Source organism: Schistocerca serialis, chromosome 3 (assembly GCF_023864345.2).
Source record: "Schistocerca serialis cubense isolate TAMUIC-IGC-003099 chromosome 3, iqSchSeri2.2, whole genome shotgun sequence".
NCBI lineage: Eukaryota > Metazoa > Arthropoda > Insecta > Orthoptera > Acrididae > Schistocerca > Schistocerca serialis.
The window spans coordinates 223,276,696-223,300,846 of record NC_064640.1 but is presented as its reverse complement, the minus strand read 5'-3'; the positions used below and the strand labels follow the sequence as shown (position 1 = coordinate 223,300,846).

General features: G+C 42.8%; 1 protein-coding gene across 1 annotated transcript in view; it reads right to left on the bottom strand.

The window, feature by feature from the left end:
- The window catches only part of LOC126470757 (cholecystokinin receptor type A-like), a 524,339-nt gene extending 521,242 nt beyond the window's left edge, over positions 1-3,097 (bottom strand). The window contains exon 1 of the mRNA XM_050098764.1: positions 2,901-3,097. Coding sequence (XP_049954721.1) covers positions 2,901-3,097 — 197 coding nt within the window. The remainder of the gene's footprint in view (positions 1-2,900) is intronic.
- Between the last annotated feature and the right edge of the window lie 21,054 nt (positions 3,098-24,151).

The window sequence follows — 24,151 nt, the reverse complement described above, 5'->3', positions numbered from 1 at the left end:
TTGACAATACTTGGTTGTAATAGCCAAGAAACTAGCAAATGTCTGAATGATGAATTTAATGAAAGCAGATGCATGTATTAAACCTGTAAATATTAGAAGTTGAAATTTAATTAATGTATATAATTTTACTGTTTATTGACTGAGGATCATTAAAATTAATGAAACTCAAGTTTTTCTAATTACATTTTTGTAATGTGTTTATCCGACATGTTTGGGTCTATGGAATGAATAATTAATCTAAGCTAATCTAATCTTCGGATTGTTGCTGCCCTCAGAAATCCTAAAACTGTAACACCGCAACTGCCTGACGAAGTGTTGTTGCAGTTATCTGTGAGAGTGAATGATTAATTGATTCGTAACAGTAACTTTAATTATCTTCAAATGCATTACGCAGTAGGAGACATGTTCACAAACGTTTACTAAATGTTTGGATGTCATTGACTCACTGCATTGTATTACAACAGCCTTAAATTAATTTCATATTGCTTGCTACGATCTGGGTGGCTAAATCGTTCGCTCGCATTGTCCAGAATGTTCCTCAAACCAGTCGCGAACAGTCATTATCCGGTGACATGGCGCATTGTAACCCATAAAAATTCCATCGTTGTTTTGGAACATTTAGTCCATGAATGGCTGCAAATGCTCCCCAGGTAGCCGAACGGAAACATTTCTAGTCAGTGATCGGTTCGGGGCTCCCTCCATTCTATGCAACACAGCCCATACCATTGTGGATCCACAACCAGCTTTCACAGTGCCTTGTTCACAATTTGGGTCAATAGCTTCGAGGGGTCTGTGCCACTCCCGAACCCTACCATCAGCTCTTACCAACTGAACTCGGGACACATCTGACCAGGTCATGGTTTTCTAATCTTCGAGTCCAAACGATATGGTCACCAGCCCAGGAGTCCGCCCCAATAGCTGAATGATCAGCGTGACAGACTGCCGTCCTAAGGGACCCGGGTTCGATTGACGGCTGCGTCGGGGATTTTCTCCGCTCCGGGACTGGGTGTTGTGTTATCTTCATCATCATTTCATCCCCATCTGGCGTGCAGGTCGCCCAATGTGGAGTCGAATGTAATGAGACCTGCACCAAGACGGCCGGACCTGCCCCGTAAGAGGCCTCCCGGCCCATGACGCCAAACACTCATTCCATTACCAGCCCAGGAGACGGCTGCAGGCGATGTCGTGGTGTTAGCAGAGGCACTCGCGTCGGTCGTCTCCTGCAATAGCCAGTTAACGGCATATGTCGCCGCACTGAACTACGGGTACGTTTGTCGCACGTCCCAATTTGATTTTTGCGGTTATTTCACGCAGCGTTGCTTGTGAGTTACCACAGACAACTCTACGTAAACGCCGCTGCTCTACATCTACATCTACATCTACACCCATACTCCGCAAGCCACCTGACCGTGTGTGGCGGAGGGTACTTTGAGTACCACTATCGGTTCTCCCTTCTATTCCAGTCTCGTATTGTTCGTGGAAAGAAAGATTGTCGGTATGCCTCTGTGTGGGCTCTAATCTCTCTGATTTTATCCTCATGGTCTCTTCGCGAGATACACGTAGGAGGGAGCAATATACTGCTTGACTCCTCGGTGAAGGTATGTTCTCGAAACTTCAACAAAAGCCCGTACCGAGCTACTGAGCGTCTCTCCTGCAGAGTCTTCCACTGGAGTTTATCTATCATCTCCGTAACGCTTTCGCGATTACTAAATGATCCTGTAACGAAGCGCGCTGCTCTCCGTTGGATCTTCTCTATCTCTTCTATCAACCCTATCTGGTACGGATCCCACACTGGTGAGCAATATTGAAGCAGTGGGCGAACAAGTGTACTGTAACTGACTTCCTTTGTTTTCGGACTGCATTTCCTTAGGATTCTTCCAATGAATCTCAGTCTGGCATCTGCTTTACCGACGATCAACTTTATATGATCATTCCATTTTAAATCACTCCTAATGCCTACTCCCAGATAATTTATGGAATTAACTGCTTCCAGTTGCTGAACTGCTATATTGTAGCTAAATGATAAAGGATCTTTCTTTCTATGTATTCGCACCACATTACACTTGTCTACATTGAGATTCAATTGCCATTCCCTGCATCATGCACATCTGTTCGACGTCCCTTCTAAAAACGGGGATGACCTGTGCCCTTTTCCAATCCTTTGGAAGCTACACTCTTCTAGAGTCCTACGGTACACCGCTGCAAGAAGGGGGGCAAGTTTCTTCGCGTACTCTGTGTAAAATCGAACTGGTATCCCATCACGTCCAGCGGCCTTTCCTCTTTTGGGCAATTTTGTTTTTCTATCCCTCTGTCATTTATTTCGACACCTACCAGTTTGTCATCTGTGCGAAAATCTAGAGAAGGAACTACAGTGCAGTCTTCCTCTGTGAAACAGCTTTGGAAAAAGACATTTAGTATTTCGGCCTTTAGTCTGTCATCCTCTGTTTCAATACCATTTTGCTCACAGAGTGTCTGGACATTTTGTTTTGATCCACCTACCGCTTTGACGTAAGACCAAAATTTCTTAGGATTTTCTTCTCTCGGTCATTACGTGAAAGCCCTCGGTCATTGCGTTGTCCGTGCTGAGAATAACGCATGAAATTTGGTATTTTCGGCACACTCTTGACACTGTGAATCTCGGAATACTGAATTACCTATCGATTTTCGAAATGGAATGTCCCGCGCGCGTAGGTCCAACAACCATTCCATGAGCAACTGACATTGGTTATTTCTTAATTGTCACTTTACTGCTAATTCCTCTCAACTTTTCTGACATTTTAAGAAGTAACCAACGATGGGGATTAAAATTCTGACGGCAAAGAAAAAGGCAAGGAGCGGAAATAAGTAATAGAAGTGCGTGTTGTGTAGCTGGACACATAAGAATTTCAGTAGATGCGTACCTGATGCTGTTGGTGAGGACCTGCATGCTGCGCGTGCTCTTCCAGAGTTCGACAATGACGCAGCTGTAGCAGAAGAGCATGAGCACGCCCGGCGCCCCGAACAGCAGCACCAGCTGGTAAACGGCCAGGCTGAGACCACCCACCGTGTCGGCGCAGTGGTGTATCGTCACATTCACTATCATGTTGGTGTACAGCATCGCGTAAGTACCCTGCAACAGCACCATTAAATGAAACACCACACTGCAAATAATGAACACGCGCGGCAATCATGAGAACTCTGGTCCGTCTATTATATCCAAATATGTTTCAGCACCCTGGGGGCTATCCTCGGTAGGTGCTTTATTACGGTCTTGTTCTCCAGACTGTTAGGCACTGCGTGACCATCTTTCTGCAATTTTACAGCTTGCCACAGCTATTTTCGTGGCATTTGTCCTCTGTCCTCATGCGCACGCTCGTCTGTTACAGGAAAAAAAAGAGGTACTGAATTACACTTTCAAGCTCAGACATGGATGTGTCTTTGTGAACCTGCGGAGTTTGTATTTCGGAATGTGATTCAGTAAAATTATGTGCCGTCTCTCTGCGTGTGTTTCAGATGAGCATGCAGGCGGGGATCGGTGGCATGAACATAACTACGGCATAGAAATCTATACAGGGTATAAACGATAACTGTTTGTAACGTACCTTGGTGGTGTAGAGGAGGGGTTCCCAAACTTTGAGAATCCTGGTACTTTGATGGAACACCTTATTTATTTTTAAAAACGAGAAAAACTTGTTTTATTCAGTGATTACTTCAATTTGAAATCATAACTACAGAAATCATAATAAAATTAAAAAAAACGTAATTAGCATCGTCAAAATGGCGAGACAAAAATCCTCCAAGTTGTTAATAGTTTTTCGCGGCGCACTTCTGCACTTCCCGTGGAGCACTGCTGTTCCGCGGAACACAATTTGGGAAACCCTGGTGTAGGGCAAGTCGAGACGAAGAATTTGATAGGGGACGCTTGTGGTCTGTCAGTTCGGGAAACTACATCAAATGGGTCTACAAAGATCACCTAAGTGACAATACATAGGCATCGCGTGAGATTTTCATTGTTCTCTTGCTCTCTTCGCGAAAACTGTTAGTCCTAGAGAAAAAATATTATGACCTTTTTGTAGTAAATTTGATTTAGTTTAATTTTGTACTGGTGCACGTTTTCGCCGAAGGACTTTACTTTCGAGTTAGTCTAGGACCACTGTACAAAAAATTTGACTACGCAAATTATTTGCCATATTCGACCTTTTGATTACGCCACGAGCTTAGATGTGCCCTTACAAATTGCTAAACTGACGTTTGTGTAAATTTTATATCACAATTTTGTGAATTTTAGCAGATTCAAATTAGCAATTAAATCGTTTTGTCTAACCTTTCTAAGAAAGCGTTATGCTTGTAAGGGTTTGATTAGATCGAATTCTAAACGAAATTAGGTTTTGCGTAACGTTTACAAACGTCTTTTTTCTTTCATTGCCCTTACTGGAAAGTTTAAATTAATAACGAAATAGCCCACTAAGCCGGTGGCGTAATAGCCCAATCAATGAACATCAAAAACGTCAACCATAGAAAATAATTCATATAGTCGCAAATCTTTGTACAGTGGTAGGATGGAGTACCGTGAACAATATTCCAAAAGGACTAACGGTGAGAGGGTGAGTTGGCGTTTGAAGGTCACTTTTTATGTTTTTCTTGATAAACTCGATAAGTACGGCAATAGCGAAAACGTATCTCAGTTTAAAATTAAATTAAAGCTCCTACAGGAAAGGTCCTATTAATTTTTTCTCTAGGACTAATACTTTGCGTGAAGAGAGCGAGAGAATATTGAGAATCTTTCACTATGTGCATGGGCTGTAGCTTAAATGGTTATTGCACGCCAATTTGAGATATTTTTCCGACTTGATAGACCGGAAGTGTCCTGTATCAAATTGTTTGTCTCGACTCCCTCTACACTACTGTGGTACGTTTTAAACAATTATCGTTTACATCTTGTAAATAAAGAAAAGATGGTCTTACAATAACTAACAATGTGGAGTATAATACCGTACCGGTAATAAGAATATCCACTGAGGATGGTGCAAAATTGCTGAAACACGTTTGAGCTCGTAACTGAATAACCGTTGTTTGCATAATGTGTATCTACATCCACACTCTGCAAACCACAGTGAAGGCGTGGTAGAGGGTTTAATAGGAAGACCTGAATTGCTATAATTTAATCTGCAAACACGACTGCTGTAAGAATGTCAAAACCAAATAAATGATGACATGTCAGAGTATTTATGACTCTTTTTATTAGCCCAGTTATAAGGGAAATGACACGCAATACAAGACTGAGACTTGTAGTTTCATCTCACCACACGTAATCCACCAACATTTACTAGCAAAGAAGGCTCACAATGTTTTTTTTTATAATACTTCTACTCGCGCTGTCGAAATGTTAAGAAATCCTTCAAATAAACATTTGCTGAGGAACTGGATAGCATAATATTAAATGACCGCAAAATTCTAGATGACTCGATAGCCATGTGCTACTTTGAAAAATGCTTTAGGTTAGGTTAGGTAGAGGGCACACCGGATGAATCATCTAAAACAAGACAGAGTAATTTCGAAACGATACCTACAATTGAAGTATTTTTTTCAAAAAAGTGAAGTACAGTAAGGGGCTCACAAAGTTAACTTACACAGTAATCCGAAAAACGATGAAAATACGTTTACGAACATCACTTGTACATTTATTAAATGCAGCAACGCACATTTTTGACGAAACTGATAGTAGAGGCGACTTTATTCGATGTAGAGCTTACTGCGGTACTCCATAGCAAACAGTTCATGAGTTATATTTAATTTTCGCTTGTTCCTACTTCGAACAACATGGGGAATAATTCCTCACAGAATCGATAAAGCTTAGGGTGCCGTTCCCTGCAAACATTCTTGGTCCTTTACTAAAGAATGGTAAAGCAGTTGTTAGATTTCAGATAAGATTAACTGCAGTTAGCAATTTTAACATCTGTCCACAGAGCTGCAGACCAGGCGTAATTACCATTTTTTATTGGTTAAAGTTAAAGAAACTACAACTCAGAACTGTAATTGCTTTAATTTGTAAATGGTCGCTGACTACGCAGTCATGTTTAAAAAATTGTAGTGGTTAATTCAACGAAATTGTTTGTGTCTCAAAGGATACTGATTGCACAAACCTGTTGTAAACATGTTTTGTAACGAAAAATTTGTTTATTATTTCTGCATTTAGAAAGTAAGAAGTCATTCCTTTTTTATTTCTGCCATACTGTAAAGAAATATTGTTCAGTTATTTTAAAATCACATGTTCATTTACATGTTCTGTGAAAACAATTTTTTGTACTTGTTGGTGGCTAAGTAGTGTAATCGTCGAAGGCTAAATAGTATAATTATGGATGGCTAAATAGTGTATTCATCCTGAAGGCCAAATAAAAAAAAAGAGCTATGATAATTACACTCAACGAGTGTTATCCCTGCCATTGGAACCACTACTAGCAAGATACTTGAACCTTAACCTCGAGAGTATCAAGTAGGCATGTTGATACTTATGTTTCCATGGTCGCCGGCCGCGGTGGTCGAACGGTTCTAGGCACTTCAGTCCGGAACCGCGCGACTGCTATAGTCGCAGGTTCGAATCCTGCCTCGGGCATGGACGTTTGTGATGTCCGTAGGTTAGTTAGGTTTAGGTAGTTCTAAGTTCTAGGGGACTGATGACCTCCAATGTTAAGTCCCATAGTGCTCAGAGCCATTTGAACCATTTTCCTGTGCGGCTGGTCCCGGCGGAGGTTCGAGTCCTCCCTCGGGCATGGGTGTGTGTGTTTGTCCTTAGGATAATTTAGGTTAAGTAGTGTGTAAGCTTAGGGACTGATGACCTTAGCAGTTAAGTCCCATAAGATTTCACACACATTTCAACATTTGAACCATTTTCCATGGTCTTGTGCTAGTGCACCACTGAAATCAACTGTACGGAGCAAGTTAGATTTTTTGGTGTTTAGAACGGCTGAGAAAGTCGAAATGATCCTTATGTATGGAGAATATTACCTGCATAGACAACAACCACCAGGACAACAATTTACCAAGCTCCTACATGATTTAAGTGTCACACGGTACAAATGAGTTCACGAACTTGTTCGAAATAAACTCGTGGCCGGAATAAATGGCGACGTTAATTTTCTAGCAGCCGTAGCTATTGATCGACACATTTCCTTCTCATCTGTTACGAGAGAAAGTGACATCATTAGATCTAATGAACACTATATTATTCACCGACAAATACTCCATCTTTATCATATCAAAAATGGTTCAAATAGCTCTAAGCACTATGGGACTTAACATCTGTGGTCATCAGTCCCCTAGACTTAGAACTACTTAAACCTAACTAACCTAATAGTCCAGTGAAACTGTCAGAAAAAAAGCCTGTACCTTGCAAAAGGTGGGGTAGAAGATTTTATTTTTTTAACTCGTTCATATTGTTGGAAAGGTTAGAAAACCAAGTTTTTCCAACAAAATTTCTTTTGGGAAAACTTTCTGCAGTCAAAAATATTCGAAAATTTCGGACTTTTTTCAGTTTTTTCAAAATATCTCAGTTTCATTTGCTCCTATCGCTTTGGCGTCTAATTTCTTTTTTAAAGAGCACAAAATTCTCTACAAATTTGATTTTTACCTTTTTTTCTACTCCAAATATCTAAGGAGCTACAGCGCGTCAAAGAATACCAATTTTTCAAATTTCGAGCAAAGTGGCAAATTACCTAATTTTTGAACACTGTTATTTCAGTTTCTATTTGTGTAGTATAAACATATTACTCCTAATGTTATTAATTGGAATTTACCATCTCACTCTGCTGCAGGGCCAGGACAAACAGCATCATATTCAGTAACTACGAACACATTCACGTCGGATTGCGTGAAGTTTATTTGTGTTACAATATGTAATACGATTGCACGCAGGTGCTGTAAATTTTCTACAGTTGATTGACGTTAATGATCAGTTATAAGAAAAAATATGTAGGAATTGTTCTTTAGCGGACAAAAGCGTATTTATTCTTTGGCAGGCGGGAAGCGATTATCTCTGGTGGTTGTTCACAGCACGCTGACAGCTATTAGCACACAACAATAAGGGTCCTACAGTTTGGAGTCGCTTCCATTCAGTATATGTTGTGGTGCTGAAAATGAGTATGTCTGACATGAATTTGTGTTTCATTTGAGAAAAAACTGTGGTGAGTGGTGGATGCAATGTGAAAAAGAAAGGACTGAGCACACTTAACGATTTTAGTGCTAAACGCAGGGAGTCTGCTCACACCCGTTTTTTGGAAACGCTCAGTGAAGTGATGGTGCATGAAACATGCCACAAGAAGTACATTAATGAGAGAATGATAGCAGCTAACCTTTGACATCCTCAGGAACCAACAGGCGTGCTACGTCGGTCGCAGGAAAAAGGTCAGTTCAGTTTCAAAGAGAAATGCTTCTTATGTTGAAAAGGGAATTCTGATGACTTGTTAACCAAGCAGTTAAGACTGCCATATGCCAAACGAAATTTTGATGGAGGGTACCTTATCCACAAAGTGACTTGGACTCGAAATGTTTGCTTCAAGTCAATAGCCCAAAGCTATGTTTCTTACCTACAACGTCAATTTGGACCTCAATTTGCTATTGTATTTGATGGGTATCCATGTGAGGGAGACAAATGTAGCACAAAAAGTGCTGAGAGGATTCGTAGGTCCAAAAAACATTCTTCGGTTGAGGTTGTGGTTGAATCAGAGATGGTGAACCAAGTCCCTCAGGACAAGTTCTTGTACAACGAACGAAACAAGATGCGTTTGATCACACTTCTTGAAAAGGAATTTCTGGAGTGTAGCGTTGAAGTGCACCAGGCACAAGAAGATGCTGACGTTATGATTGTAACATCTGTCATTTCAAGAACCAAAGATTTTGGAAGTATTATCATTGTCGGAGAAGATGTTGACCTGCTTGTGCTCATGACCGGTTTGGGGCAAGGCATTGAAAACTTATTTTTCTTAAAGCCAGGAAGAGGAAATGCAGAGGACAAGTGGTTTTCCACTGCATCTTACAAGTTAGACTGTGAATATATTCTTTTCACTCACGCCTTTAGCGGATGTGACACAACATCCGCTTTTTTTGGTCAAGGAAAAATTAAGTGCTGCAATATTGTTGCGAAAAATGAACACCTAACCTCAGCGCTTTGCACGTTCAATAAACCACATGCTACCCATGAAGAAATAATAACAGCAACAGAACAGGTTACTATTGCATTGTATAGTGGAGGTGTCAGCAGTTCCCACACACTAGACCATTTGCGGTACCAGCTATTCGCCAAGTCTGCCACAAAAAGCAAACTGAATCTTACACGGTTGCCACCTACACTAGATGCTGCACAACATCATTCGTTGCGGACTTACGAACAAGTCCAAAGTTGGATGGGAAACGGGAAGCCCTCTGAAAAATGGGGCTGGAATCACAGTGACCACGGTCCAATACCCGTTATAATGAGCCAAGATCCAGCACCTGAACCACTTTTTCACATTGTTTCATGCTCATGCAAGCTGAACTGTGGCGGTGCGTGCTCCTGCAGAAAAGCGGGTTTGAAATGTTCTTCAGTTTGCAAGAAATGTATTGGGGTCAAATGTGAAAACGTGCCAAAATTTTTATATGAAGACAGTGAAGAAGATGTTATGGAGGATGTTGAGGAAACCGCTGACGAAATCAACGAACTTGCGGAGGCTGACTCGGTGTTTAAGGAAGAGGTCAATTTGGGATCAACTCTAGGTACAGACCATGAATCCGTAACTCAAGGTATTTCTGGTGACACTGAGGAACCTGGCCCATCAAAACGTTGGAAGTGATGCTCATATCTGTCTCAAGTGCGCTAATGTGCGATATTACAAGTATTACATACCCAGAACTGTCAACATTTTTACTAACTGACAATGCATTTTAATTGTAATAAAGCAACTTATTTTTAATGTCAACTGTGTGGCTTTTATACACAAGAATAATTACCTACCTAATTAGGTTGCCTATTGCAGCTAATAATAGTTCAGTTTCCTGAGACAATTTATTTTGTGTGCGTGTGTATATGTATTTGCGTGTGTGTGCGTGTGCGTGTGTGTGTGTGCGTGTGCGTGTGCGTGTGCGTGTCTAAGTCTCTTAATGATGTATTTTTATATTTATAGTTTTACAAGTACCAGGGCTGAGGTGGCCCATAGTGAACTTCAGGTAGTGATGTAAGAATCACAATAGTTGGGTGCCCAGCAATCCTCATGTTGCATACAGAGAAATTGAATACCTGAAAGTGAGGAGGTAAATTCCAACATATAACATGATGTATAATGTATTTATACTACACAAACAGAAACTGAAAAAATACTGTTAAAAAATAAGGTATCTTGCCACTACGCTCAAAATTTGAAAAATTGGTATTTTTTGAGGCGCTGTAGCGCCTTAGATATTGGGAGTAGAAAAAAAATGGCAAGAATCAAATTTGTAGAGAATTGTGTGCTCTTTAAAAAAGAAAATAGACGTTAAAGCGATTGGAGCAAATGAAACTGAGATATTTTGAAAAAAACTGAAAAAAGGCCGAAATTTTCGAAGTTTTTTGACTGCAGAAAATTTTCCCAAGCGAAATTTTGTTGGCAAAACTCGGTTTTCTAGTCTTTCCAACCATATGAACGAGTTGAAAAAATAAACTCTTCTACCCCACCTTTTGCAAGGTATATCTGCATTTTGACTGGACTATAAGGACATCGCGCCGAGCGAGGTGGCGCAGTGGTTAGACATTGGACTCCCATTCGGGAGGACGACGGTTCAATCCTGCGTCCTGCCATCCTCATTTAGGTTTTCCGTGATTTCCCTAAATCGCTCCAGGCAAATGCCGGGATGGTTCCTTTGAAAGGGCACGGCCGACTTCCTTCCCTAATCCGATGAGACCGATGACCTCGCTGTCTGGTCTCCTTCCCCAAAACAACCCAACCCAACCTAAGGACATCACACACATCTATACCCGAGGCAGGATTCGAACCTGCGACCGTAGCAGCAGTGCGGTCCCGGACTGAAGCATCTAGAACAGCTCGGCCACATGTATCGTATCCCTTTTCATTAAGAGCTACATGAAAATGATTTTGTTACCTTCTTATCCGATTGAACAATGTTTCATACGCGACCAGCTACTTGGCACTTTGTCAGGTTTCATTCATGCTGGAGATGTCGTGTATCTCGTTTACTGACGAAGTAACCTTCACTAACCATAGAAAAGTTATACTGGAGAATATTCATATAGGTAGGTAAACATCTCCTTCCAAGTGCAACGTCGGTGCCGTCAATGGAGTGTAAGTGTGTAGTAGAAATAATGAGGCAATCATCTTACATACAATTTTTTATACGCTATTCACTGAGTGCCAACAAGCATGTCAACCTTCCAACACATCGTCTTCCACCAACTTTTGAAGGATCTTCCGTTACAGAAACTTCTCTACTCAAAACGAGTGTGGTGTCTTATCCCATGTGCCACCTCACAATGTACGTCACGCACCAACCAGTTTTTTTGTATCTTCACATACATTATGAATTTATTGGTCAAATTAACTGTAAATAAACAAATTCCCATTAAATAAGAGAAGTAAAACAATTTTTTCTGAAAATTACATAAACTGTGAGTCAGAGAAGTTCGTGATATTGGTACTCTCACAACGAACGATCCATCAAGAAACAGATCAGCACCACATACACCAGTGGGAGGGATACAGAGGGGACTTATTTTAACCCTTGTTACATAAAAATGGCAGCAACGGGCTACATAGGGAGAGCAGCACGTGTTCAGATGTCCATCAGCTAGCAGTATTCCGGGAGATTGTACTTGGGCCGACGATGCTTACACACGGCTGTCTTGTCGGCATATACGAAGTCAGGTGGTCGGTACGTCGTACAGCTCAGTGTGAGTGCTGTGACTACAATGTGACAAATGTATATGTCTGGCATGGCCGGCCGCTGTTGCCGAGCGGTTCTAGGTGCTTCAGTCCGGAACCGCGCTGCTGCTGCGGTCGCAGGTTCGAATCCTGCCTCGGGCATGGATGTGTGTGATGTCCTTAGGTTAGTTAGGTTTAGGTAGTTCTAATTCTATGGAACTGATGACCTGAGATGTTAAGTCCCATAGTGCTTGGAGCCATTTTTTTGTCTGGCATGAGTGAATATGAAGTGAAATATTGGGTTTATTTCACTAATGACAAAGAGAGAGGATGAAACGCGGTGCCAGCACATAACCTACTCCGTCCAAGGAATGTCAAAGAGATTCCACGTGCAGACGGATCACCGGTACAGCATCACATGCGCTCGCTCGATGAGATTCGTTGGACAGATTTGGAATTTAATGAAAGACATTTACACAAAGTCTGATAATCAGAAAATGTAGTTTGCTATCTCTCCTCACCTTGCCCTCCAATTAGTAATGATCTCTCACAGCCGTGTGTCAGATTGGTTGTCTCGTCGTTGACTTTCACCGCACTAGTGTCCAATAGTGGCCTCGGCTATAGAGTCATGTCTGTATCCGATGCTTGGTAAGAGTACTGCAACATCTGTTATCGTTTATAGAAGATGTTTGTAATCATTTGTAACAAACATTGGGAGATACCTCCTTGGATCAAGATAATAAACATGTCGCACCAAGTGTTGTTTCTGAATTGCACGCTAAGCGCTACAAAACTTACAGTAACCACACCATAGGGGACGTTCTGACAGGCATATCAGATAGGCCAGTGCCATGAACTTCAACGTTAGATCTACCTTCTTGGGAAGCAGTCGTCCAAAAGATGGCGTACTCACTAACTGATATATGTTAGGCCCCCATATATGAATCACGGGGCTCGGCGTTCTGCTAGGAGCACATTTTCCTTTAGTGTAACCAGCGTGATTTGCAAGAAGTTCTAGGACGCTGGGTCATTCAGTCACCGTTGTTGCATGGATAATATCGCGTCACACACTGAGTCTGAAAATCAGTGTTTATGTTAACTGACCAGCATCCGTTGGGGATTAACACCTGCCTACAGCAAGAGACTATTGTACGCTCTAAGACAAAGAAAAACGACGTACCGCGAAGGAACTATCCGCATGTGACGGAAATAGGTAGATGTGATGTAAATATCCAGACAAATAAATGACTACAGTTTCAGAAAAAAATGGATGATTTATTCAAGAGAAAGAGCTTCACAAATTGATCAAGTCAATAATAGACTGGTCCACCTTTGGCACTTATCTAAGCAGTTATTCGGCTTGGCATTTATCGATAAAGTTGTTGAACGTCCTCCTGAAGGATATCGAGCCAAATTCTGTCCAACTAGCGCATTAGATCGTCGAAATCCCGAGCTGGATGGAGGGCGCCGCCCATAATGCTCAAAATTTTCTCATTTGGGGAGAGATCCGGCGACCTTGCTGGGCAAGGAAGGGTTTGACAAGCACGAAGACTATAACAAAAGTTCCTATAACATACGTCTAGAAACCAACAGCTGTTGAGATATGGCTCACTGTACCTGTGATGAGTATTGTGTATTATTCGAAGGTTCACAAGAAATAACATAGTAAATTACCACAATACACACGTGTGGGCAGCCATGGAAGTGAGGAACCACGATCGCTTCAGTATCGATATATGGGCAGGAATTGTCAATGACAGACTCATGGGACCATAAACTTTACCAACAGATTAACAGGTACTATGTATCACCGATTTCTGTGCGATGAATTACGAGCATTATAGGAGAACGTTAGCTTTGCAGGAAGAGAACGACAGTGATTACGCACGACGGAGCATCACACCCTTTTCTACGGATCGTACGAAAGTACGTACGTTTCACTGGCGAAAGGTTGGTTAAGAAGGTCCGGTAGCATGGTCCGTCTGTTCAGTGGTCCTGAATTAGTTGGATTTCTGGTTATGGGGACATTTAAGGGCATTGGTGTATGCCCAATTCGAAGTAAATGTGCCGACGTTATAGGGGCCTTTGACCAACGCATGTGACTTAATCTGAATGGAGCCAGGTGTGTTTGAAAAAGTGCGTGATTTATTACGAAGAAGGGCTGAAGGATGTGTCAGCATTTGTGGTAATCACATTCAGGATTGCCTATAGTGTTTACTTCTACAAAACAGGAAGATGGGAGTGACAGGGCAAATTGCCTGATATCTCAATATTTACTGGTGTCCGAGCATGTCGTTATAGGAAGTTTTCTTCTGGTTTTGACCAATATTACCTCTTGTAAAAATATGTGATACTTTTTTAAACACCCTATATTTTTTGAAGTTAAAATACGTAACTTCTTTACGAGGTACCTACAAGATGACTGCGGGAGAATACCACAAATTATACTTACTGCTTGCTTTTACGCAATCAGTGCTTGCTTTCTAAGTCACGAATGACCCCAGAAATTAGTCCATAAGACATTATTTATTGTAAATATGTAAAATATGTTAGGACATTGATCTTTTGTTTCGAAGGCTACCACTTAGAAGAACAGAATTAGCTGAACTTAACTGTTGAGAAGCTCAGTAATAAGTTTCTCCCAGTTCAAGTTTTCATTAATAGGGGCAGTCAATAATTTTTAGCATTCTACCTTGCCTATACAGGCTTGCAGCTTCACGCCAAGAGCTTTTTCGTTGTACCACCATACCTGAACAACATGTCACATTCTTATCCGTTTGAACAATGTATAAATGTTTCATATGCGACCAGCTACTTGCCTTGTTTCGCCGTTCACTACTCGCTGTGCTTGAGGGTGTTCCAGCCTTTGGTATACGCACATCCAGTTACCGTGTACGATAACAGGTACCATCTGTGTATTTCAGGCCTAGACACGTTTGTTTAGTACTACATATGGATGGTATAAGCGCCTTTACAACAAATGTGTCACAATAGAATGTATCGGTGGAAGGACACGGAATAACGTTTTTTGCAGCGTCTGTATCTCACTATAAATGCGTTGTAGAACATAATTATGTTGATAAGAACATTTTGTCTTTCCTGATCACGATGCATTAAATCATCTTTCTTCTTTGTTTTTGGAGCAGAGATTTACAGACGCATTCTCTCTTTCCTTGAGTTAATACAACTGTACAGGGCCCGCTGTTTTAATGATTTCGCAGATTTATTTTAGCTTCGTGGCCAAATGTTCTTGTAGAAACACGTCTACCAACTTTCGTTTATGTCGCACAACCCCTTCTTCGTGTTGCGATGTTTTTATGTCAATGTATAACAACCTTAAAAACCCAGAATGCGTTTTTTTATAAAAAAAGCAATAAAATGTCACAGAAACTGTAAATGAAGTGGGTTTGAAAAGATGTGACACACAACGACTCACCTAAACTTCGGGTTTAGAAATGCAGCTACGAATTCCACTTCAAAACCACAGTTACAGTTTCAAGGTAACGGTCTCGTCTCACAACCCACTACTTTACAAACTGAGAGGATTACGGGGAGTGGGTCGGGGAGGGCTCTCTCACCTTAAAGCAGTAAGCACATCTGTCATAGTGCTACGCTGCTCAGTTGACCCATATGGTAAAAATCATTTCCAGCCAGAAAGACCAGTGTTACCCTAAAAGAAAGATACTCATAGATCTGAGACGAAAGTAGACACACAAACGTCATTCCGTTGCAAGTACAGCTCGATTTGTGCTGTGACGCAAGATTTCTCCAAGTACTGAGAGGCCATCATCGCCTTCATGAAAGTTATTCTTCGCCACTAACTGTGACGTCTGTTAACTGTTTCCTGTACCATAAAGACCTTCTCAACATAGATATAATGAAAGCTGGGTTGAACTATAAAACTATAAATTTCCCAACTATCTGAAAAGTGTTGGCCGCAAAGAGAGCGCATCCCACGGCAATAAAGAAACTTGGTCTCATCGAAATCGCTCAACTAGTGTCGTCCACAGAGCAAAGGACAAACTGAAGGAATGGAACATCCCGGGGAAAGGACATATACGCTCTAACACAAGCAGAAATATGATTTACATGTAGAGACAAACAACTGATTACAATTTAAGAAAAATTGGATGCATTCAAGAAGAAGAGCTTCGCAAATTGAGCAAGTCAGTAATAGACTTATCCACCTCTGGCCCTTATCCAAGCAGTTATTCTGCTTGGCATTGATTGATAGAGTAGTTGTACGAGGCGTGTTTTGTTTTTAGTAAGATGCGTTTTGTTGTAGACACTTGTAGTTCGCGCGCATACCGCAACGAGCCCGTGCGTCGTGTACCGACATGCCTCGGGAACAACTGCGCTCAGTTTAAGGTCTGAAGCTAACCTGTACGGTTCTGTTCTGTGCTGTCAAAATGTTTAAGACTATCAACTCGCCCGCCGCGTGTGAGGGTCTCTCAGTGATATGGTTTTTGTCTGGAAGGAACCTGTCTGCTGCAGAAATTCATGGACAGATTTGTGAAGTGTACGGTGATACTGTTATGAGTGAAAGCAAAGTGCGTAAGTGGGTACGAGAGTTCAAAGATGGCCGTGACAACGTTCGTGATGAGGACCGCTCCAGTCGCCCTTCTTTGATTACAGACGATTTGGTGGCTTCAGTTGAAGCGAGGATTCGTGAGAACAGGCACTTCACAATAACAGGTCTCTCAAACGAATTTCCTGAAGTGTCAAGGTCAGTGCTTTACAACACTGTTTCTGAACACCTAAAGTTTAGGAAACTGTGCTCCCGCTGGATCCCGAAACTCCTAACAGAGGACCACAAAAACCAAAGATTTGAGTGTGCGATGAAGTTCTCGACTCGTAATCACGAAGAAGGTGACGGCTTCTTTAGTCAGATCGTAACTGGAGACAAGACATAGGATTCGCATATCATGCCCGAATCGAAGCAACCAGCATGGAATGGAGACACACACACTCGCCCGTAAAGGTGAACGAAAACAGACTGTCCCAGCGCAAAATCATGGCATGGGTGTTTTGGTATAGGAATGGTGTTTTGTTGGTCGACTTCATGCAACGAGGAACCACTATCAATGCAGAAGCATACTGCCAAACCCTGAGAAAGGTACACAGAGCGATTCGAAACAAAAGACGCGGCATGCTGACAAAGGAAATTGTCCTTCATGACAATGCAAGACCTCACACTGCAGGTCAGACCCGCGGTTTATTGGACAGCTTTGGCTGGGAAGCTTAAGACCACCCACCCTACAGTCCTGATCTTGCGCCGAGCGATTACCATCTGTTCCTCCACCTCAAACAACATCTCAGTGGCAACCGTTACAATGATGACGACGTGAAAACGGCAATGAACTCTTGGTTATCGGAGCAGGCGGAAATTTTTTATGAAGAGGGTATTTTAAAATTGGTTGAGAGGTATGATACGTGTTTCAACAAACTTGGCAACTATGTCGAAAAATAGAGTGAAGTATGTACTTTCTGAAAATATATTTACTTTTTTGAAATAACCTTTCGTTGTGTATTTATGTTCAAACGGACCTTACTTAAAAACACACACCTCGTATGTCTTCCTGAAGGATATCGGACCAAATTCTATCCAGCCACGATCTTCAAAATTACGAGCTAGTTGGAAGGCTCTACTCACAAATGCTCCAAACGTTCTCAGCTGGCGAGGGGTCCGGCGACCTTGCTAGCCAAAATAGGGTTTGGGAAACACGAGGACAAGCAGTACAAGCACCAACCGTGTGTGTAGATGGATATTATCTTGCTCAAATGTTAACCCAGGACGGCTTTCGATAAAGAGCAAATAAACGGTGCGTAGAATATCGTTAACATACCGCTGCGATGTAACAGTGCCGCAGATGACAACCAAAGCGATCCTGCTATGAAATGAAATGGCAATCCAGGCCCTCACTCCTGGCTGTCGGACCGTATGGAAGGCGGCAGTCAGGTTGTGTCTCACAGTTGTCCAGACACATCTTCGCTGGTCATCGGGGCTCAGTTCGAAGCGGAACTCATCACTGAAGATAATTCTACTCCAGCCAGTAATATTACAGGCCAAAGACGTGTCTGGAGACGCCCAGGACAACGGTGGGGTACCTACCTGACTGTCGCTAGGGACTGATGACCATCGCAGTCTGGTCCTTTCAATCTCACACACCAACCAACCTAACTGTCGCCCACCATACGGCCCAACAGCCAGAAGCGATGATACGGGCTGCCCTTTCTTTTCAGAGCAGGACCGCTTTGAATGTCATCAGCGGCACCCTTACAGCACAGCGGTATATCGCCTGTATTCTACGCCCCGTTTTGTTGCCTTTCATGGCAGGGTGGCCTGGACTTACATTTCAGTACGACAATGCCCGCCAGTACATGACGAGAGTTTATACTGCTTGTCTTTGTGCTTGCCAAACCTTACATTGGCCAGCAAGGTCACCGGATCTCTTCCCAATTGAGAACGTTTGGGGCATTATAAACAGCGCCCTCCAACCACTTCGAGATTTTGACGACCTAACGCGCCTATTGGACAGAATTTAGCACGATATCCCTCAAGACGACATGCAGAAACTCTGTCGATCAATACCAAGCCGAACAGCTGCTTGCATAGTGGCCAGAGGTGCACCACTGTATTATTGGCCTCCTCAGCTTGTGAAGCTCTTTTTCTTGACCAAATCACCCAATTTTTCTGAAACTGTAATCATTTGTTTATCTCTACATGTACGTCGTATACGCCGATTTCCATCCGATTCGTACAATTTCTTCGTGGTTCGCAGTTTCCTTTGTCTTAGTAATTGTCATGGATGAGCGAGAATAAGACAACCTTTTACATGATGAAGCACTAGGCAGTGCTGCACCTCAAAAATTTTGGAGCGCGAATTGTAAGTTTTTAAAGTTTGATTCCAGCCACGGCGAGGCAGTAGAGGCCAATTGGCTGGTGTGCTAATCATATAAGCCACTGGACAGTACTGTTGACACTACGTCAAAACACTCCAGTCATACGGGGCTTGTGACACTGGTCACATCCGAGACGCAAAGGACTGTGGACGCCACAACACAGTGTGACGAAGAGTGAGGTAATATTTTGTAACTCAGAGCAAGTGCGTGCTGCAGAGAAACTCACGCGTCGCTAATTTAACCGGGTCTAACAACTCGTGCTCGAGGCTGAGCGAGCGAAGGAAAAGCTGACAGGACAAGAGTATGGCAAACCTACCCATTCCCCTTCACGCGATAGGACTATGTCACGAGCTTAGGTACTAGGGTATAAATAATCGAGCTAAGGCATTCACTCATGTTGCCATTATGTCTGCATCACGAACAGGAGAGAATGAAGGGCTTTTGTGTTCTAGAGAAACCAAAGCTAGTCCTGGACGATGAAGATATGTTGGCTCCCTACTCGCTGATTAACACGAATTCCAATACAAGGCTCGAAGTACTTGTGCCAGGGCGACTGCGGGATTTGGCAAATTCTACCGATGCGGAGAGCTTGTGTCAGGCCAACCTTTGCCCTCTGAGGGACTTTGGCTGACGAACTGCAAGCTGCCTATGGTATGACTGGGGGAGGAACGACCTTGCGGCCTCCTAGCCACTCCCTCGCGGCCTTCTAGCCACCTAGACGTCAGCGGCACTGTCCTGGTCTACCCCTGGGGGTTCCGGGGCATTGCTGTTTGTCATCAGGACATCTAGTGTCGGCTATTGCACCCATGAGCGCGACATGTGGACAAGGAGTACTCGTGGGGGTGCATAGCTGGCCAAATTTCGGAGGGCCTGGGCAGACAGCGCTTGTTCTTCGCTGGCTGGTAGCAGCCGCCTGCGACCCAGGACAGTGGACGTCACCGGCATAATAGGAGTGGCAGCACATTCCGCAGTCAACTGTGTTTGCATACACACATTACGATCCTGAGGCCGGCCGGAGTGCTGTATAAGGCTGCGTGAATAAACCACCTGTCAATACTATCACTGTACGCCCAGGCGTGGTTCTACCCTTTCCTTAAACATTTCTCTCGCCCATTCTGACTTGTAGCGACCCGGAGTAGGCTGGATCATTGGACTAGCTAGTTACAAACAGCTACAAACAGCACTATCCGTGCCACTGTCACTAATGCGGCCAAATTTTAGAATAACTATTTGTTTCTAAAATGTATCTTTCTGCGGACAATTTCACAGGTGATAATTTAGCTCTTTTCTCTTTTCTACGTAGTTTGTTACATTCAAAGTGAATCATTAAGTTATATAAGACGTAATTACCAAAGAGCACTGTCTCACAAGTCAATATTTGTAGATATTTTGCAATTATTAGAGCCTACTACTTTTTTTTCACAGTATTCGTATTTATTTGCTACAGTTTTATTACTGAGAGACGTATCTGGATACTGTGCTAGGATAGCATTTAATGGAAAGAGAATATGTCAAACAATGGCTTAATGACAATGATAGAGAAATTCACCTTTCAAAGGCAAAGGTTATGGGTTTGACTTATTTTCTTGTACACAGTTTTAATGAAGGAGGAAGTACCAAATCTGCATACACGCCGCTGCTGGGCGAAGATACATTTTGGGGTGAAAAGATTATGTGAAGAACGAATCTTTCACTCTGTTTAGGAGCATGTGCAGAAATCAAGCTTCCTGACACATCGAAATTGGGTGCTAGTCCATAAATGTATGCAAGAGAAATGGAAGGTACAACAGAGGCATAGAAGAAACGTATAAACCTACGAGTACACTATCAACGAGTGACAGTTGGAATCGTTCAACTGATACAAATATCTGGGTGTAATATTTTGCAAGGATATGAAATGGAATTTTTCACAGAGGCTCAGTCGTAGGTCAGGCAGATGGCAGGCTTCAGTTCATAGGTAGAATATTTGGGAAATGCAATCAGTCTACAAAGGAGATTGTTTGCAAATCATTTGTGCGACCTATCCTAGAATATCGCCCAAGTGTGTGGGACTCGTACGAAATAGAACCAACAGGTGATACTGAACATATACAGAGAAGAGCAGCACAAATGGTTACTGTTTGTTTGACACGTGGTAGAGTGTCACAGGGTTGCTGGAGAAACTGTACTGACAGGTACCCGAAGAGGTGCAAATTATCCCGAGAGAGTCTACTTGCAAATTTTCAAGAATCAGCTTTAAACAGTGAATCCAGCAATATGCTACAACCCTCTTCGTATTGCTTCCATGAGGCTTGTGAGGACAATATTAGATTATATAAATGCGTGGTGTCCGTTCTTTCGGACGAAAGAAGACACACGACACATTCATACAACTGAGTCGCCTCGATGGGCTATGAATCCACCGTCTTCAGTGCGAGATGCATAGTCACGTTCGATCTACAGCAGGAATCTTAAAGTAGCGAGCATGGAGGACATGGGCGGGGTCTGTGGAGAGATGGTGATAGGTGGGAATGTGGGTCGGCCGAGAGGCGTATCGAGTGAGTTCGCGGGTGGCGCAGCGGTTAACGCAGGTGCCTACTAAGCAAGATATCCCCGTTTAGAATCCCGGTCTGACACACATTTTCATTCGACGCCACTGACTCTGCATAATGTTCCGATGAAGCTGACATCGTGAATTCCTTCTCTTTCCTTTCCTTTCTCCCACAACCACCTTAAATTTATACAAAATTAGATTAATTACAACCTGCACAGAGGCATTTAAATTATCATTCTCCCTGCGCTCCATGCGTGAGTGGATTGAGAAGAAGTCCCAATAACTGGTACAATGTGAAGTTTCTTCCGCCATGCACTTCACGGTGGTTTGCAGAGTATGGATGTAGATGTAAGACTGAAGTTTGAGTTGGAGCAATAGGTGTGCTCGGATAGCTCAGTTTGACAGGAAGCTTCATGTGCTGGAAATCACTGCAACCATCCCCCTCAACAATCCTCCACATTTATACGGATCGGTATTTCCATAGCCTTGGCTCACTTAGGTGTAAATCAGAAGTATAGGGTACGAATACTGAATAAATTTTCACCTTGTAGGATCGCTAAAATCATAATACTACAGATAGCCCCCACGCTGACGATTCCAGAAGTGGATACAGGGTTTTACAAAAAGGTACGGCCAAACTTTCAGGAAACATTCCTCACACACAAAGAAAGAACATGGGGCCCAATCAAGAAATCACCAACAATGCTTGCCCAAACGTTCACAGAAAATCTGTGTTGATGACGTGATTGCACAATTGCGTGCTGATTCTCGTCAGCCCACACATGTTGATTGTGAAAATTTACAATTTGATCACGTTCGAATGAAGTCTCATCCGTAAAGAGAACATTTGCACTGAAATGAGGATTAACACATTGTTGGATGAACCATTCGCAGAAATGTACCCGTGGAGGCCAATCAGCTGCTGATAGTGCCTGCACACGCTGCACATGGTACAGAAACAACTGGTTCTCCCGTAGCACTCTCCATACAGTGACGTGGTCAACGTTACCCTGTACAGCAGCAACGTCTCTGACGCTGACATTAGGGTTATCATCAACTGCACGAAGAATTGCCTCGTCCATTGCAGATGTCCTCGTCGTTCTAGGTCTTCCCCAGTCGCGAGTCATAGGCTGGAATGTTCCGTGCTCTCAAAGACTCCGATCAATTGCTTCGAACGTCTTCCTGTCGGGACACCTTCGTTCTGGAAATCTGTCTCGATACAAACGTACCGCGCCACGGCTATTGCCCCATACATCAAATGGGCATCTGCCAACCCCGCATTTGTAAACATTGCACTGACTGCAAAACCACGTTCGTGATGAACACTAACCTGTTGATGCTACGTACTGATGTGCTTGATGCTAGTACTATAGGACAATGAGTCGCACGTCAACACAAGCACCGAAGTCAACATTACCTTCCTTCAATTGGGCCAACTAGCGGTGAATTGAGGAAGTACAGTACATACTGACGAAACTAAAATGAGCACTAACATGGAAATTAAGCGTTTCTGGACATTTTTCTTTATTTGTGTGTGAAGAATGTTTCCTGTAAGTTTGGCCGTACCTTTTTTTAACACCCTGTATAATACAGGGTATTCTCGAAACTGGTTGTGCGTTTAGGTCCCGTGAAGTAAAGAGGAAAATCAGTAATTGTATGTTTTACGTTATTAACAATATCATTCTTGTATTTAATGTAACACGATTTAAACAATTACCTGTGGAGATGACAGCATAGATAATGTAATGGCAAAAAGCACTCCCACTTGATACAAAGGCCGTGGTTACTAGAACCATTATGGATGTTAATTATCCGTCTCCGTTATTACAGCCTATCATAAAAAAAGTTTTGGGTCGGGATGAAAATTTGCAGTTGTTAATAACTGTTTAAACATCTTTTTTTCCAGCATCTTTTTGCATCTCATTTTCCATATGATTCAATTCACCCAGGAAAACTATTGTGCAGTTACAATAGAGGATGTATCACAAGGGCATTAAGCTTTGTGAACGGATTCCTTCAACCAACATAGGGTATAGATATAGGTCCGAAAGTCTTTCGTTTTTAAGTTATATATGGAAGAGTGTGACACAAATTTCTCAACTCAGGAAAGCGTAAAAAATGTTTAAAATATCCTCAGCTCGCTTCCACACAAACACATGCGTTCATCGGCTCATTGACTGTTTTAAACACAGTATCCGCTCGGGTAGTCGCGCATGTGAACGCTCCGGTCCGAGACGGGGAGTATGCCGGCCTTGATGGAAACCGCCCGGCGGATTAAAAATGAGGTTTCGGTGTGGTAGCCAGCCTGGATGTGGATTTTAGGCGGTTTTCTCATCCCACTAGGTGAATACTAGGGTGGTTCCCAGGTTCCATCTCAGATACACGCTACGCAAACATTTAGAGCAGTTTCTCATACATGCACACTGAACTGACTATGTACACAGACAGACTGTATACGCTGTTTCCGGTTCAAATGGCTCTGAGCACTATGGGACTCAACTGCTGTGGTCATAAGTCCCCTAGAACTTAGAACTACTTAAACCTAACTAACCTAAGGACATCACACACACATCCATGCCCGAGGCAGGATTCGAACCTGCGACCATAGCGGTCGTGCGGTTCCAGACTGTAGCGCCTTTAACCGCTCGGCCACTTCGGCCAGCTCTGTTTCCGGCCTGGGGGTGAGGGAGGGGGGGGGGGTGAATTGGAGACAGATGACCTTCGCTGGGTGGTCTTCTTAAACACTTACTCAGTATCAAGCATTGCTTGACGGTGTTGAATGTTTTCGCAGGCTTCTATGAACTAACAACGAAGTGCCTCCTCATTTTGAACATCTGCTGCATAATCCAGCTGT